The 15,347-nt window shown below is 32.5% G+C and overlaps 2 protein-coding genes and 1 pseudogene across 2 annotated transcripts; 2 read left to right on the top strand and 1 right to left on the bottom strand.

Moving 5' to 3' along the window:
* Nucleotides 1-1,646: 1,646 nt before the first annotated feature.
* Nucleotides 1,647-2,961, top strand: LOC145570699 (serine carboxypeptidase 1-like; annotated as a pseudogene).
* A 140-nt stretch (nucleotides 2,962-3,101) lies between these two features.
* On the bottom strand, nucleotides 3,102-7,726 carry LOC145571696 (uncharacterized). Its single transcript, XM_081630722.1, has 3 exons — nucleotides 7,377-7,726; nucleotides 4,059-4,386; nucleotides 3,102-3,420 (listed from the first exon to the last, which is right to left on the bottom strand). Exons 1-3 carry the CDS (start codon nucleotides 7,528-7,530, stop codon nucleotides 3,210-3,212), a joined length of 693 nt encoding a protein of 230 aa, XP_081486848.1. The 5' UTR covers nucleotides 7,531-7,726; the 3' UTR covers nucleotides 3,102-3,209.
* Nucleotides 7,727-11,911: 4,185 nt separating this feature from the next.
* On the top strand, nucleotides 11,912-15,273 carry LOC145571695 (uncharacterized). Its single transcript, XM_081630721.1, has 6 exons — nucleotides 11,912-12,302; nucleotides 12,404-12,600; nucleotides 13,263-13,343; nucleotides 13,950-14,186; nucleotides 14,634-14,711; nucleotides 14,818-15,273. The coding sequence occupies exons 1-6, from the start codon at nucleotides 12,188-12,190 to the stop codon at nucleotides 15,046-15,048; spliced, it is 939 nt and encodes a 312-aa protein (XP_081486847.1). The 5' UTR covers nucleotides 11,912-12,187; the 3' UTR covers nucleotides 15,049-15,273.
* The last annotated feature ends 74 nt before the right edge of the window (nucleotides 15,274-15,347 follow it).

Genomic DNA, 15,347 nt, shown 5'->3' with positions numbered 1-15,347 from the left:
GGAAATGTATTTGCTCATTTCAATTAAGAATTAAGTATATACAAGTTGAAAAAGAGTCATATCCTTGGACCTTGGAGCCTTAGACAGTTAGACATAATGAGGGAAGATACAGCTTATCCAAGTAGGGATGTTGGGCCTGAATTAAGATTAAAATTGGGCCTAGACTAAGAAAATATGTTTATATACTGATATTTGGAAATTGAAAATACAGATTTTTAGGCCCTTTTTATTAATACATTACACGGAGTCATAGTTTTTGTTGCAACGCTTAGGAAAAAATACAGATATTGGTTGTATAACTGTTGAGTGATAGTTTTTGTTGCAACGCTTAGGAAAAAATATACCTATTGATGGATGATGAACAAATTAAATGTATTTATTTTAGGTGGGTAAATCAGTTAGTGTAACGGAAGAGGTGTATCTGTGTATGATCACTTTTGCAGGTGGTATGTTAAGTACAAAATATAATTTTAGATTTTTTTTCCGGGTATAAATAGATGAATTTAATATTCTTATATTACTCCGTATTATTTATTACTATTTAAATTAGTAAAATAACAAATCTTTTATATAATTTAAGAGTAAGTTAATGAGGTTTCTCCAAACCCCCAATCCTCAATTCTCATGCACTTTTTTTTTTTTTTGGCATTATCCTCCAAATAATTTCCACATTTTTTAAAAAAAAAAAATAAAAACAAAAATAGATTTCTAAGTAACTTCCACTATTACTATTTTTACTAATAACACACATACTATGCAATTTTAATTAAAAAAAATGAAAAACAAAAAATAACTTATTTTAATACATCAACCAATAATTTATAAAGACTTTTTTTTTACTTATTTTAACAAATACTTGTTTAATTTTATAAAGACATGAGTAAAATGGGTTATGGGCACCTGAGTGGATCTATTCCGAAAGTTTAATGGTCATGTACCTGTTCAATGTTATATACATTTAAAATTTAAAATACAACAAAACTAGAGATGATCAAGAGGCAGGCTTTTCCAAAACAGGTGGCCCATTTTAGGCCTTAAAAAAATATGTCCAAACCCGCTATTTCGAAACAAATTCGAACCGAACTTGATTTATAACTAAAAATGTAATTTTAGGTAGTCTAAAACCCATATTATTTTTGTAAAAAATGGGCTGGGCTCAAATTTTGGGCCCCAAAATCCTTTCCTAACCTAACTTTTTTTGGGTCGGTCCGAGCCAACTTTGATAAAGAGTCTATGCATAACAACTTAATAATTTTTTGGTAAAATTGGCTTCGACACTCTGAACTATGGCTTGGGTGCACTCAGCACCCTGAACTAAGCGGCATAGCCAAAACACCCTAAAGTATTAGCTTGGGCGCACTTAGCACCATAAATGAAAATTTCCGGCCAAAAGTAGCTGAATTCAGACGAATTTTTTTTAATAAAAAAAAAATGTTTTTTTTTTTAATATTCTTATAATTTCTTCTTCTTCTTCTTCTTCTTATTATTATTATTATTATTATTATTATTATTATTATTATTATTATTATTATTATTATTATTATTATTCACGAAAATACCACGTTTTGCGTGTTGTTATTTTTTTGTGACGGAAATTGTCCGAGTAAGGTTTTGGGGTCATTTTTGTTGAGCCATAGAATGGCCTCATGGAGGCTGACAGGATCGCAACCTTGCCCGACCAACCTATTGGGGTTGATTTCAACCAATATGCCGGGTATATGACGGTTGATCCGGCTCAGGGGAAGACATTGTTCTATTACTTTGTCGAATCCCCTAAGAACTCTTCTACAAATCCTTTGGTTTTGTGGCTAAATGGAGGTTTGCAATAACATATTATTTTTTTGTATGTGATTGTTTTATTTTATGTACAAATAATTGACTACTTGTGGTCGCATGCCATAATTTCGGACCAAACTCATGCTAGTATCCATACATATTGCAACTTTTCTGATATTTTTTCATCAAAAAAGTGTATGGATTACTATGTAAAAGAAGCTGGTGAAGAAATGGGGAACATTGATGTTTTTAACATCTATGCTCCCTTATGCAACATTTCTAATAACCCGAAGCTGCACGATTCGGTACGTTATCCAAGAAAACACACCATAAAGTGATTTATTATTCGATAGATTATACCTTAATTAGACATTAAAATTAATTAATTATATATATATATATATATATATGCAGGTTGAAATTTTTGATCCCTGCTCTTTTTATTATGTGGACATGTACTTAAACAACAAAAATGTGAGGAAAGCTCTGCATACCAAGAGTAATCCCAAAACATGGTCTCCATGCACGTACGTATACTCATAAATTTTCCATTTTAAATTTTCATTGTACTATAAGAATATGTCATTATTTAAGGCAATATTAGTTACTAATTCATTTTTATTAATTAATTTCTTAATATAATCTCAAATTTCAGCTATATGTTTGACTGGCATGATGCACGGTTGACTGTTTTACCTCTAATTAAAGAGTTGATTAGTGATAACATCACAATCTGGATGTACAGGTAATGTATTGAATCAACTATTTTATAAGATTAAAATATTGATTATAAAAAAAATTACTATTGTGCTAATTGTGCTATGCTAATTATATTTCGACAAAAATATGTGACTACTTTCAGCGGAGATTTAGAAGAACGAGTGCCCGTGACGGCAACTCGATACGCCATGGAAATCTGGCAACAATGAGGTCTAAATAATCTTTTTATTCAAATTATCTTTTGATTTAGTGTTACATTAGTAGTTAGTAGAATTGGTGAAATAATTCAATAATTAACATTATTAATTTAATATACAGGTTGGAGGGTATTTGGTGGAGTATGAAGGGCTGGTATTCATAACAGTAAGAGAAGCAGGACATCAAGTACCAAGCTATCAACTAGAGAGAGCTTTAACCCTTTTCTCTTCATTTCTTCAAGGAACTTTGCCTCCTCGTCCTAGTTAATTAATTATAGATTATGTGTGTAATCAGTACTTTAATTAAAATATTTCGGAATTGTATGATTTGTATCTACCTAAGTTTAAAATCCTGTTTAACGATAATGATAATAATAAAGTGGTTTTTTTTTTTTTTTGAAAAAGAAACTTTGATCTCGAATTTCAAGTACACCTAGTATGCTTCTTATAGTACAAAATGCTTTATACTTGTTAATGTTCCGAAATAATACACAAAATTTTATAGCAGAAGTAAAATTAAAGATTCAGAACTTTTCTGGACAAATGCTCTCTTGCTCCACCATGATGATGATGATGGTCGTGATCATGAAAAATGAGGGTTAAAATTCCTACCAAACACAGAACTGAACCAACAAGAACCTTGTCATACCGCTCCACCCAGTGAAACTTCAGCTGACTAGCACCATAGTAGGAGAGAGCTACCAAAGAGGTCATCACAGTGATAGTGCTGCAAAAACAACATCAGCAAATAAACATCATACACAACTGTAGTCCAAATAAATTCATTGATTTTTTTTTTTTAAAAAAAAAGATTATTTCACGGAGCAACGGAGTTTTTTAAAAAAAGAAAGCAAATACAGTCATAATAAAAGGGACCAAGGCTAGATTCATGGACTAAGGCTGCTTAGGATGATGCTTAAATATAGTAAAGTTAACCTGAAGTGAGGGCAGCAGAACTGGCCTGAATTTTTGGAGTTCCAACATATTATTGACCCAAGACCAAAAAAAAAATTCCCAGCATAATAGCTCATTTCAGCTAGCATCCAGTCAAAAGGTGATGTAAACTGATAACAAATACCAATTTTGCTTATTTTTAACCTGAAACTGATATGAACCTCATTGACAGTAGTCACAGTACTGACCAGTTTGACAGTCTCACGATGCCCTTACAGATATTAACATAATCTGATTCCCAAGAATGTTAATGTATACAAATGCAGAGTGAATTAGATATTAACATAATCTAATTCCCAAGAATGTTAATGTACACCAAAATAAAAACAGAATTCATTATTTCCTTCCAGCACATTATTTGGATTGTTAGGTTAAGGAGACCTGCAAATTAATGAAAATCAAGCATTGTACCTGAATAACAGTACTATGATGGCTAGGACCATCATTGAGGATGAATTTCCAACAGCTAGAAACACTGGAAGTGTGGTTGCACAAGGTGACAGCGCAGGAACTAGGACAAGTCCAGCGACAGCCATTTTTTCCATGGGCTGATGATGAGAATGACTATGGCCGCCCTTTCCTAAAAGAAACAGCAAGATGTAACTTCCGCCAAGTACTACAAGTAGCAAAGAAGCAAGCTTATGCACAGTTTCTTCCCCCGCAATGGTATTGGCCATGGTTACAGCTGTTATGCCAAGAAGTGCAGTAGATATCACATGCAAACATGCTCCAAATACAGCTGCATGAAGAGAAGGTCAACTACAATGAGTGTCTAGTTATCAAAGGCATGCAAAGTCTTCTGAAAACTTAAAGCCAGCTTAATATAGATGAGACTTGATAGCATGATAGAAAAAAATCAGATAAATTCACAAAAAAGGGTGCATCCACAATATACAGTAAAAGCATCTGCAGCTGTGCATTTCAGAAGATGCAATTGTCAGAATGTACAGGATTTGCGGGTCTATGGGACAAGCTAAATTGACACCCAGACATGCAGAGAGATGCAAGCATGATTATGGATGCTCAAAGAGTCGTTCATCATCAAAGAGCTAACTCGCATCAAACTTTCAAGTTTAAAGTTTAAGAGGCAGTAGATTTTTCATGATTTATACAAAATTACAAAGTATATAGATTGTCACATGATAGCTAGAAAACAGTGTATAGACTAGACTGTATTGTCTGTAATTCTGTATATGGGCACAACGTTGTGGCAATTTCAGTGAGGTGCACAGCTCTTTACCACATTATTTTTTTTTCACTTTTTTATCAGGTGTGCATCGCTCCAAGGTGCACTGAAGATGACCTTTGAGAGGACATAAAATTTTAATTAGCTAAGCCCTTCTCCTGTACATGGGTGACAGCCGTGGCACCCCCTAGGTGTACTCAATCAATCAATCAAAGCTTTAATCCCATAAGTGGGGTCGGCTACATGAACCAAATTTCATTATTTTACCCCCTTGGTGTACTATATATTTAAGTTTTAATAAGCATTCTTCACTAAACCAATTAAAAGGAATAATAAAATTGTTTTTTTACAGGTTCAAAAGCAGAGTAGAAAATTAATCTACTTGCAGACAAACAAAAATACCAGCCAAACTAGGAACACTCTCAAAAGCGGGGTAACCAAGTAATCTAGAGAACACACTAGAGTTGAGTATACTAGTATACTAGAAGGTTGACAGAGAATTAGGTAGACGAAAGCAATGCTTTGTCAATCATGAGCTTTAAGGCAACTAGTGCAAGATCTCAGCTAATGTGGTATAATGATGATTGGAAGAGGACCTCAGTAAGCCATTAATGGAAAATGGAAATATGAAATTATGCAGGTAGTAAAGTTGTGGCCAACAAATTTCTTTTTCTTTTTTTTTAGGTTAACATATTTGTAATTGTCTCAGCTATCAAATGCTTGTGTTAAAAATAGTTAGCTGCTTTGAAAATGGGGTCTTTAGATCCTGGGCTGGCATGTCATGGTACTAGATAGACCTTTTGATGTGGGTTTCTGATTCCATGTTGACCATAGTTGTGCAGTCATAATGTTTCATGACTCAAGGAGAAAGAAATTAAGAAAATATTGGTGTATTGATGTATACAAAGAACATACATACTTTGACATCAGGATGCAATATATGCTTTACCTTCTCATATTCTGGTGTTGGACCAAATTGCAATTCACTAAAGATTTACAGCTAAAAGCAAGACACGGAAGATTTTTTTTTTTCTTTAATGGTGAAAACAAATTAAGAAGTGTTGCCTTATGATTAAACATGTAGATGTCCTCCCTAAAGGTATATCATACAAGAGTGATGGTAGGTAAAAAATCATCCTACTTGTATTATAACCAAGTAAAGACTCTAGTTAGTCTAGTATTCGTCAGCCTTCTTTGAAGCTCCATCACTCTGAATACGCATATAAGATCATACCGAAGATACAGAATCTCATGCAGCTAAAGGATTCAGCAAATATGAATATGTAGTTCCCCTTCTTCCTTCTCGGTGACATCTCTCAGTCTATGGATAAGTAAAAGTTGTGCTGGACCACCACTTATCATGTTATCAATAACTGTAAGGATTGCCTCTGGATTACTATTCTCACCCTAAAAATAATATCATTTCAAGCAAACCGCTTACTCCAAATAGTAACAGAACAGAACAATATACACCATTCCCCCTAAAAACATCTAAATTATTCATAAAGAGAAAAACTAAATCCGCAAATCTATATTTGAACCCATATAAACACTAGCATCCATTCTCAACCTGAACCTACCAACAATCCAAATTCTTTCACACTTAAAAATCCCTAAAGTACAAACAATCCATGGTCTCTCTACTTTGAGACATGAGGGTCAACTTCTTTATACTTGAACAGCTTTTCTTTTGCCAGTTCCAATGCTCAGGATTTACTATGGACCTTCAATCCAAAATCTTTCACACTTTAGAATCATTTAAAAAAAATTAACTTTTGCTACGCACCATCTTAAAGATTTACAACATTTACCATCTGGTAAATAGAGCTGAAAAAAACAGATATTAAGACGATAATCTTGCCTAAGGAGAAAAATCCACAACCAAATCTAATCAATCACTTTATTAGAAATTTATAATCTCACAAATGTTGGACTTCAATGTGGATTTCAGAGAATTATTGAACATCTTAGATCACTCACATTAGGAATAATGATCATCAAAACCCCTCAATACAACTTCTTCTTCCATAGTCCATGGCTCCATACCCACTCCATAACAAATCTTAACAATGAACCACTAGTCCACTACACTATTGAGGATACCTTTACGGCTTTACCTACCGAAGAAGCCTCAAGAAAGAACCATTGATTTCATCTAATGCCGAAAATCATCCACTAGAAAATGGAAGTCTCTAAATATTTCTTCCCACCTCCTATAATTATCTAAACTTGGAACTCTATATACCCTTCATTATGTGTAAATCCTAACCACCTATTCCAAATCCTTGAAGAACTAAATCACGAGATTAAAAACAAGCAATTTACAAAGAATTATACAAACAATACATAGACTATACATAAATAAACAATATTAATACCATAAATGACAATAGATCCACATAAATTGAGCAAATTAATGCAAAAATAAGACCAAACCCACAAGATTTAACAACAATTTAAGATTGATTAAGCAAGAAAGAAAGAAACCCAATTACCAAAAATTACAGATTAATTGGAAGATGCTGAAAAAAAAAGGAACTTACTGACTAAAAGGGTGCGAGAAAGAGTCCATTTTTGGGCGCGACCAACGATGGAAAAGGGCAACCAATGAGTAGGAATGAAGGAATGAAGTAGGGAAACTGTTGCGATCCCTCCGATTGTTGATAAATCTTCAGGTCCTATGCTTTCAAATTTCATTTTTAAGATCACCCCACAAAATTTCTTGCCCTAATTTTACAAGTTTCAAACTTTAACAATTCCCAGATTTTCTCTCTCTTTCAGTGTTGCTCACTGTATCGACATTGAATTTTGATTTAGTGTACTAAACTTTCATTTCCTGGGTTTTAATTTCTGGGTTGTTGGCTTGTAATCGAAGCAAATTTACGATTAGATGAAATAACCTTTTTAGCAATAGACCCTACAAAATTAAATACTCAATTTAACAACATAAACCCAACATATCTAGACATGTACAGTATTTATGTATTACGAAGTACAAGCTAAGAGACACACGCTACGCGTGTACCATATAAGAAATGTCCTATATTAGCCCCTATACAACTACGATTTAATCTACCTAATTTTAGTATTAAATTTTATTCCGTACATCATTATCTTTATATTTTCAGATATTTTTAATTTAAAAATTATTAAAATAGAAAAATGCATATACTATTAGAATGCATCAAGGAGTTCAAATCTAACAATTAAAAATTACTCGTATAAATTTATTGAAATATTTATAAATCATAGGATAGGAGAAAACAAATCTACATAGTATTCTATCTAATGATTTGTTACATAATAATTTTATAAGTATCAGACTATATACCCCAATTTTCTTAAGCAATTTAGACAACCTTGGCCCCAAATTGTAGATGTAAATCTACTCTATAAAAAAATACATTCAAATTTTGGATAAATAAAGATAAAATTTAGCAATCTATGCAGTACATGTAAACTTGCAGAGTGCCTGTCAAAAAAAAAAAAAAAAAAAAAAAAAAAAAAAACTGCAAACTGTTTGAATTTGTACTCCATTCTTTTTCTTTTTTCTTCTTCTTTTTTTTGAAAATATTTGTACTCCATTCTTCTTACTCTAATATGAAGTAATTGATAAAAAAAAATTAAAAAACATCGGATAGATTTTAACTTCAACTATCAATTTTTCATCAGATTTCATATAAAAAAGTAACACAAATATAACAATCATAATGTTTTTAAATTAAAAAAATGAAAAAAATTTAAAAGCAAAAGATTATGATACATGCCCTCGTTGGGTTTTCTTCAAAAAAAAAATTAAAAAATCATCATTATTTAAAAAAAAAAAAAAAAAACTTCATAAATTTTCACAATCATGTTTCAATAAGAAAGAAAAAAAAAAAGAAACTCAATTATTTCAAAGGTATACCTTTTTTTTAATAAAAAAAACGATTACCTAGTAAAAAGGATTAAATTTATTTGATTGCTGTGGCAATATAATTTAATTAGAAAAGCACCTTAATCGACGAGTATGCGACAATGGCGATAAAGATTGCATTCTCTACCTTGCATTTGCATTACATCTTTAATTACAGTAGCCGATAGTTTTTTTATTATTGTGGAAGGATTTGCTTAATGATGGAATTAAATAAGGGAATAGTTAATGGGTTCTTAAAAAAAAAAAAAGGAAAAGTTAAGGTGAAATTTAGAAATTTTGAGTGGAAGTAGTTGTGGTATGTAACCGGTAAATAATATAAATGTAATTTTTTTAGTGAAAAAAAAAATCTAAATGTACTTCTGCAATTTAAGAAGGGTAGTTTTTTGAGGGAATTTAAGAAGGTAGTTTATTTTTTCTAAAAAAAAACACACACTTAGAAAAGTAATTTTTGCAAATTGAGAAGGGCATTTTGGGAAAAGACAAATTTATCAACCAAGATGCCCATACTATAAATATATATTACTATAGATTAACAAAATTAGAAAACGCTAAACAACACTCTTATTTTACCGGGTAATGCCCGTATTTTAAAATGAATGGACGAATCTACTTTTTCATAAACTCTATTGTTTACACCCCTCTAACTCGAGAGCATTCTCCCTCCTCCTAACAAATTAAACCACCACCGACCACCACCAATTAATGGACATTTGCCAGAGAAAATGTGGTGATATACATATTTTTTCCCAAATAAAGTCATAAACGTTTTATTAAAACCAAGGTCGGAAATGCGCAAAAATCCTAGTGCGTGGTTCTTACAGGCTCCTGTACGGTACAGACGTTTCTCGTATAAGAACATATTATACAAATGTAAAGAACATACAGCTGTAGTAATAAGAGCATACTATTAAAATGTAATGAACATATACCTAAAGTAAAAAAGAACATATTTGCACCAAAAAAAGAGTAAAAAGAACATATGTCCATGTTCTTTGATAGTCAGTGTAATGTACTTTTATTTGTGATATAATATTCATTGCTTATTGTGAAACGTTTTTTGAATTTTGTCTTTAAATTATGTTCATTACATGTTATTATCATGTTCTTCATTATTATTACATATGTTCTTTAGATTTAAAAAAAAAAAAAGGATGTTCTTTACAAAACAGTTGTATGTTCTTTACAAAACAGCTATATGTTCTTTCCGCGATTTTTGTCTGTACCAAGTAAAGTACAACCGCATGTACCTTAAAATTTTCACAAAAATCTGTATACCCGCATAGTTATACAAAATTTTTGGGCGTTTCTGCCATTATATTCTATAAACGTTCGAAAATTTCAAATAACCATGCGGTTTTACAAATAAATTAGGCGTTTCTGACATGATAGTCTAAAAAAACAAACCCAAACGCCTAAAAATTTAGAACTACCAAGGCAAAATTTCTGGACTTTCAAACGCCACTGCGTGAGATTATGATTGTCATTGTCACCCTTGATTTTCGAAAAAAGTAGGCACTTTTGCCTTTCAAGATAAAAGGAAAAAAAATATTATTGTGGTGATTTGTGTAGTGTGGGTAGTGGTGATTTGTATGTAAAAGGGAGGAGGTGGTGGTGGTGGTGATGGTAATAGTTTAGAGAGAGGGGTAAAATACGAGTATGCTCGTAAAATAACTTTTATTTTACGGGCGTTAACTGGAGAATCAAGGGCGTTGCTAATTATTTTATTTTATTAATTTTTTTTTTAAAAAGTATTTATTAGTTCCTACCCCCTCCTGCCCTTAATTTTTGCTCGTACGTAAGGTCTTATTTACCTTACTTTAAAAAAAAAAAAGATTATAAAAAATAAGTTTAGTTTTAGCATACATAATTTCAGTTCAATAAAAATATATAACTTTAAAAAAGAAACACAATAGAAAATAAATAAATAAATAAAAGTAAGTTTAGCAAAAATGATCGCAATTAGTAAAGTTAGTTTCAATCCAGTGAAAATAATTCAATTTAATAACAATAATTTAGTTCACCAAAAATATGGTAAAGTGAACACGGCCTAAGTTAATTTATTACGGTGTATTTTTTTTGTTGGAAAAAAGTGATGAGAGAGAAAATCAGTGGGGTTAATGGGATGATTGTGAGAGTGGTCTCCTATGTCTTAAATAAGGCAAAACTAAAAGGACAAACTAATTGAGACAAAAAAATAAGGGATGGAAGGAGTATATGACAACTTTTTAATATATACATATACATATATATATATATATATATATACATATACATATATATATATATATATATACATATACATATATATATATATATATATATATATAACAACACTTGTGGCCTGACCGGGCATTTTTCTATAGAGTAGCATAAACTTAACTACAACTCCAAATGTGACTTGTCTAGTAGTAATCTAGTACTTGGTATAAAGAATAAATGATACAAAATATGCATTAGCAAATGTGTGAGGATGAAATGGGTAGAATAGACTCAATAGAGACTTTCAAGCATAAAGCAAATCCAATAATCAATTAACCTCATTTCTACTTCATGTACTCACTTTATTGGTTTATACAAATTCAAATTATTCATTCCAACTACAGTAGGTTTCAGTGGGTCACTAACTTACAAGCATAAAGTTGATTCATTCACCTCATTTTTGTTTTACCCCAACTCATTCCTATTACTATGTAGTAGTTGAGATTTATCTTTGTTAACCAATTTATTATTATATATATACTAGTATATTTGTTTGTTATTGTAGAAAGCCATAAATGTAATATTACAGACGGGTTCGATTCTAAAATTTTAAGTGTCACCTTTAAAATTTTAACCAATTAAGCTAGTTGACATCCACATCAGCAATGATTTTATCAACATAAAAAAGAAAAAAAGAATGTTCTGTAAGATTATATAATTAATCTAGTATCATTACATGTGTGATCAATGCTGAGTCAATCATATTCACGGCCTAATGTGTAATAATTAAATATGGGTTTAATGTGAAAGCATTTGTGGTGATTTAAAAAAAAATTCAATATTTTTGTAATTCGCAATTTAATATGTGCTTAAGGACACACCTTACATAGATCATTATTAATATAGCGATATTAAACTTTAGATCATGTCAATTTACGTTAAACTATTGTTTGTTCGATCAATTTCACATGTGATATGGATATGGGTCGAAAAATTCAAGTCTGGATCAATTTTGCAATTTGTACTACACTTGCGACGGCCTTCGAGAGAAGCAACTAATGATTACTTGTTTAGGGGATTGGCGCCAAAAAGAAACCTTTCAGATATTCAGCAAAATGGAGCGCAAAAATTAGGGTTCCTCCGTTTACATTTGATTTACCCCAATTTGCAAACTTCTACTCTCCAATTTCGCTCTTCGTCATCAATTAGGGTTCTAGGAGAGAAGAAATTGGGCGAAAAATGCCGGAATTAAGCTGGAAGCACCACACTCTAATTCAATCTCTACTCTCTCGCGGCCCTCTTAAGTCCGAAGAATTCAACAAAATTTTCGAGGGAGTTACTGGAAGAAACCCAGGTTTCAATTTCCCCCTTTAATTTATTTTAATCTGAAATTATTGTGGTATGAAATTAGTATTGTGAACCCTAATTCCTCTGTAATTGTAACCGTTTTTTCAGGTTCTAATGACAAAATGTTTAACGATTATTTATTGAAGATTAATAAAGAGCTTTCCTTTGTTCAATTTGAGTTGCGAGCGTGTAGAAATCAGTATGATGGTACAGTTTATTATGGCGTCGTCAACAACGTTGAAGATGAACAATCGAAGCTAGGGTCTAGGTACTCAGCTCCTCAAATTGCCTTTTATAAGGGCATTGTAAGCTTCATATCCCTGTGAATTTCAGTATTTTTTCTTCGATTTTTATGATTACCGTTCTATAACAATGTTTTGGTATTTGGGAGATTAATTGAATAATTGAATTGCTAATAATTACATTGTTGTGTTGTTGCTACTAATGCGGGTTTAGTTGTTGTCAAAGGTTATGCTTAAGCTATAAGAAATCGTTAGTTGTACGGAGTATCTATTTTAACTGACAAAGTATAATGCGTTATATTATATGTGACCTTAGTAGTTTAGTGAATAGATCAATGAATGAACAAATGTGTGAATTATTTTTAAAACGAATATAGTGTTGCACAATTTTTGTCAAAGCAAAATGTCAAAAAGTGTGAGTGTTATATATTTGGAAATGGATAGGGTAGTATGCTTGTGTGAATTTCATGTTATAATGTGAATTTTCATAGTACATTGAATGTGGAATGTATGGTTTTAAGCGGGAAATTTGCTGATTATTTGGGGTTGGCTGCTCTGTGTAGTGTGTAAGACATAATTTGGATGGTTTGATTTTGAAACTGGCTGTTCAGTGCAAGATAAAACCTGCATTTTTGCTTGTTGTGGAATGTATGGTGGAAACTGGAGTAAATACTCCAAAACTTTTTGTTGAATTGCTGAGATTTGCTTTCATTTTCAAATGGCAGATAGAAGCAATTGCACAAGATACTGCAGGTCAAGGTTGCATCACTAATATTGATGCCCTCCATATAAGATTGGACAGTCAGGTTTGTAAACTTCTCTGTGTGGATAACAGTTTTCAAATTTTGGAAAACTTATCAGGCGATTATTGTAGGAAGTAGGAACTTCTTGTTATATAATGATATAATCATAACACGTGTATTCAATATGTTCTTCCTTTCATTTATGATGGTCCCTTTAAACCCCCCCCCCCCCCCCCTTCACCTTTTTCTCTCGTTAGATCTGTGTGGGGTCTCAGGGTCTAGGGGGATAATATCATGAAAGAATGGGGACGGGTGAATGGACGGTGAGTTCCAGAATCAAGGATTGCAAAACGCAGATGTTTGTGTCAACTGCACAATCTGCTATATACCTGTGATCATTGGCCTTAAAAATAAGAGTAGTCCTAATTTACTAGCTTTAATTTGCTTTGGGGAGAGGGATGGGGGTCAATTTGCTATATTTCCAGACTTGTTAAATTAATAACCTTTCGCTAATGTTCCATATATTTCCAGTCAGATGTTCTTGCTTCTGTCTTTACTCTGTAGCTCTCCTTTTTCTTAGTCAACTAGATAGAGGCATCTTTCTTATTCTCGTCCCACTATTAGGCAGCTTAATTCTGGTGGCTGACAATTGTTGTTTCTAAATGACAGATCCCTGGTGGCTCACAACCACAGTCAGAATCACAATTCCAGGATGCGCCTCCTGCTTTAAGGAATTTTTCAATGTCCCAAAAAGAAAAGGCTCTTGAAGAGCTTGTACATGATGGATGGCTCTCCAATGTAGATGGTAATATCGGACTTGGTATTAGATCATTCCTTGATCTCCGAAGTTGGTTCCGCTTAAATGAGATTCCTTCGTGTGAGGTTTGCAATGAGGCTGGGGTGAAGGTGGGTTATTTCTCTATGTTAAGTTTTTATTTTTGTTATTTTTTCGTCTTTATTTTGTTTTACAGGGAAGTGAATTTCTAACTTTTAAACTCGTTCAACAATAAGTTAATAAACATCTCTTTCTATAAAGTGATTGTTTATGTTCATGAGATGATGTGTGCTGTTTTAATGTATTAGCTGTATTGAGCCTCTCACTTCTGCAGTTCTGCTACTAGTTACTGTTTCTCTAAGTTAAGGTAAATTATGCTGTTACCATGTAAATGCAAATGGGATTTTAGCATTCTTTTAATTTTGGTTTTGTAGATCACATCTGAATATCTGATCTTAGTCGTCAATTGCTTATGTCAGAACTGAAGTGTTTTGCATCGTTTTAGTGGCTGCCAATTCTTGTTGTCTTTGCTACTTCTCTAATCTAATATATGTAGGTGCAATTATTTTTTCTAATAGGCGGATTTGTGCCCAACTGAAGGCTGTCCCATCCGAATCCATAAGTACTGCCTCCTTAAGAAGTTTTCTCAAAGAACGGTAACACATCAGTTTCCAGGATTTTTTTTTTTTTTTTTTCCCCCTCTTTTTTTTTGGCAATCAGGCTATTCTTGTTAAATAAGCAACTCGTATTTATCATTTTCAGGCTGAAAAGGTTTGTCCTGGCTGTCATAGTCCTTGGCCATATACAGTTACCAAAGCAGAAATGGTGGACAATGAGGATGAACCAAGTGAGGCAACAGAAACTCAACCTTCAAATGGATCTTCTCAGAGAAAGAGGAGAAAGAACACCCAGTCTCAGACACAGGAATCAGATAATGTAGGATCTGGTTCCTCTCGGACAACTAAATTGAGGAGATCTTCCCGCATTGGCTAACATTGCCGATGTCAACTGTTAGGCGCTTCTGAAGATTTGATGTTCTTAATGCATAGTTTTTTTGTTGTAAATAGTTGTTTGGAACTTCTGAGGATGTCATTGTCTAAATCAAAATTGTGTTAGAAGGTAGGAAACTTAGCTGAAGATCAAACATTGGGGATCAGTGGCTTCCTCTTGGCAAGAATGTTGAGGTTTGTTACCTTCCATCTATATATGATGGTTGTGCACTTAGCTAACCTACCTACAGCATCTTAGGGTTTTCCTCATTTTGTAAAGGAATGGTTTGAGTTATCACATTG

Source organism: Chenopodium album, chromosome 12, assembly GCF_948465745.1.
Source record: "Chenopodium album chromosome 12, dcCheAlbu1.1, whole genome shotgun sequence".
In the NCBI taxonomy this organism is placed as follows: Eukaryota; Viridiplantae; Streptophyta; class Magnoliopsida; order Caryophyllales; family Amaranthaceae; genus Chenopodium; species Chenopodium album.
Note: the sequence above shows the minus strand (reverse complement) of the source record. Positions and strands in the feature narration are given on the sequence as shown.

Bases quoted from the DNA above. Each gene is read 5' to 3' on its own strand.
- LOC145571696 (XM_081630722.1), bottom strand. From the start codon at position 7,530: ATGAAATTTGAAAGCATAGGACCTGAAGATTTATCAACAATCGGAGGG. The intron at 4,387-7,376 runs GTAAGTTCCTTT...CTCTTCATGCAG, and splicing joins TTCTCGCACCCTTTTAGTCA to CTGTATTTGGAGCATGTTTG. The intron at 3,421-4,058 runs GTACAATGCTTG...TTGTTTTTGCAG, and splicing joins ATCATAGTACTGTTATTCAG to CACTATCACTGTGATGACCT.
- LOC145571695 (XM_081630721.1), top strand. From the start codon at position 12,188: ATGCCGGAATTAAGCTGGAAGCACCACACTCTAATTCAATCTCTACTC. The intron at 13,344-13,949 runs GTTTGTAAACTT...TCTAAATGACAG, and splicing joins ATATAAGATTGGACAGTCAG to ATCCCTGGTGGCTCACAACC. The intron at 14,187-14,633 runs GTGGGTTATTTC...TTTTTCTAATAG, and splicing joins GCAATGAGGCTGGGGTGAAG to GCGGATTTGTGCCCAACTGA.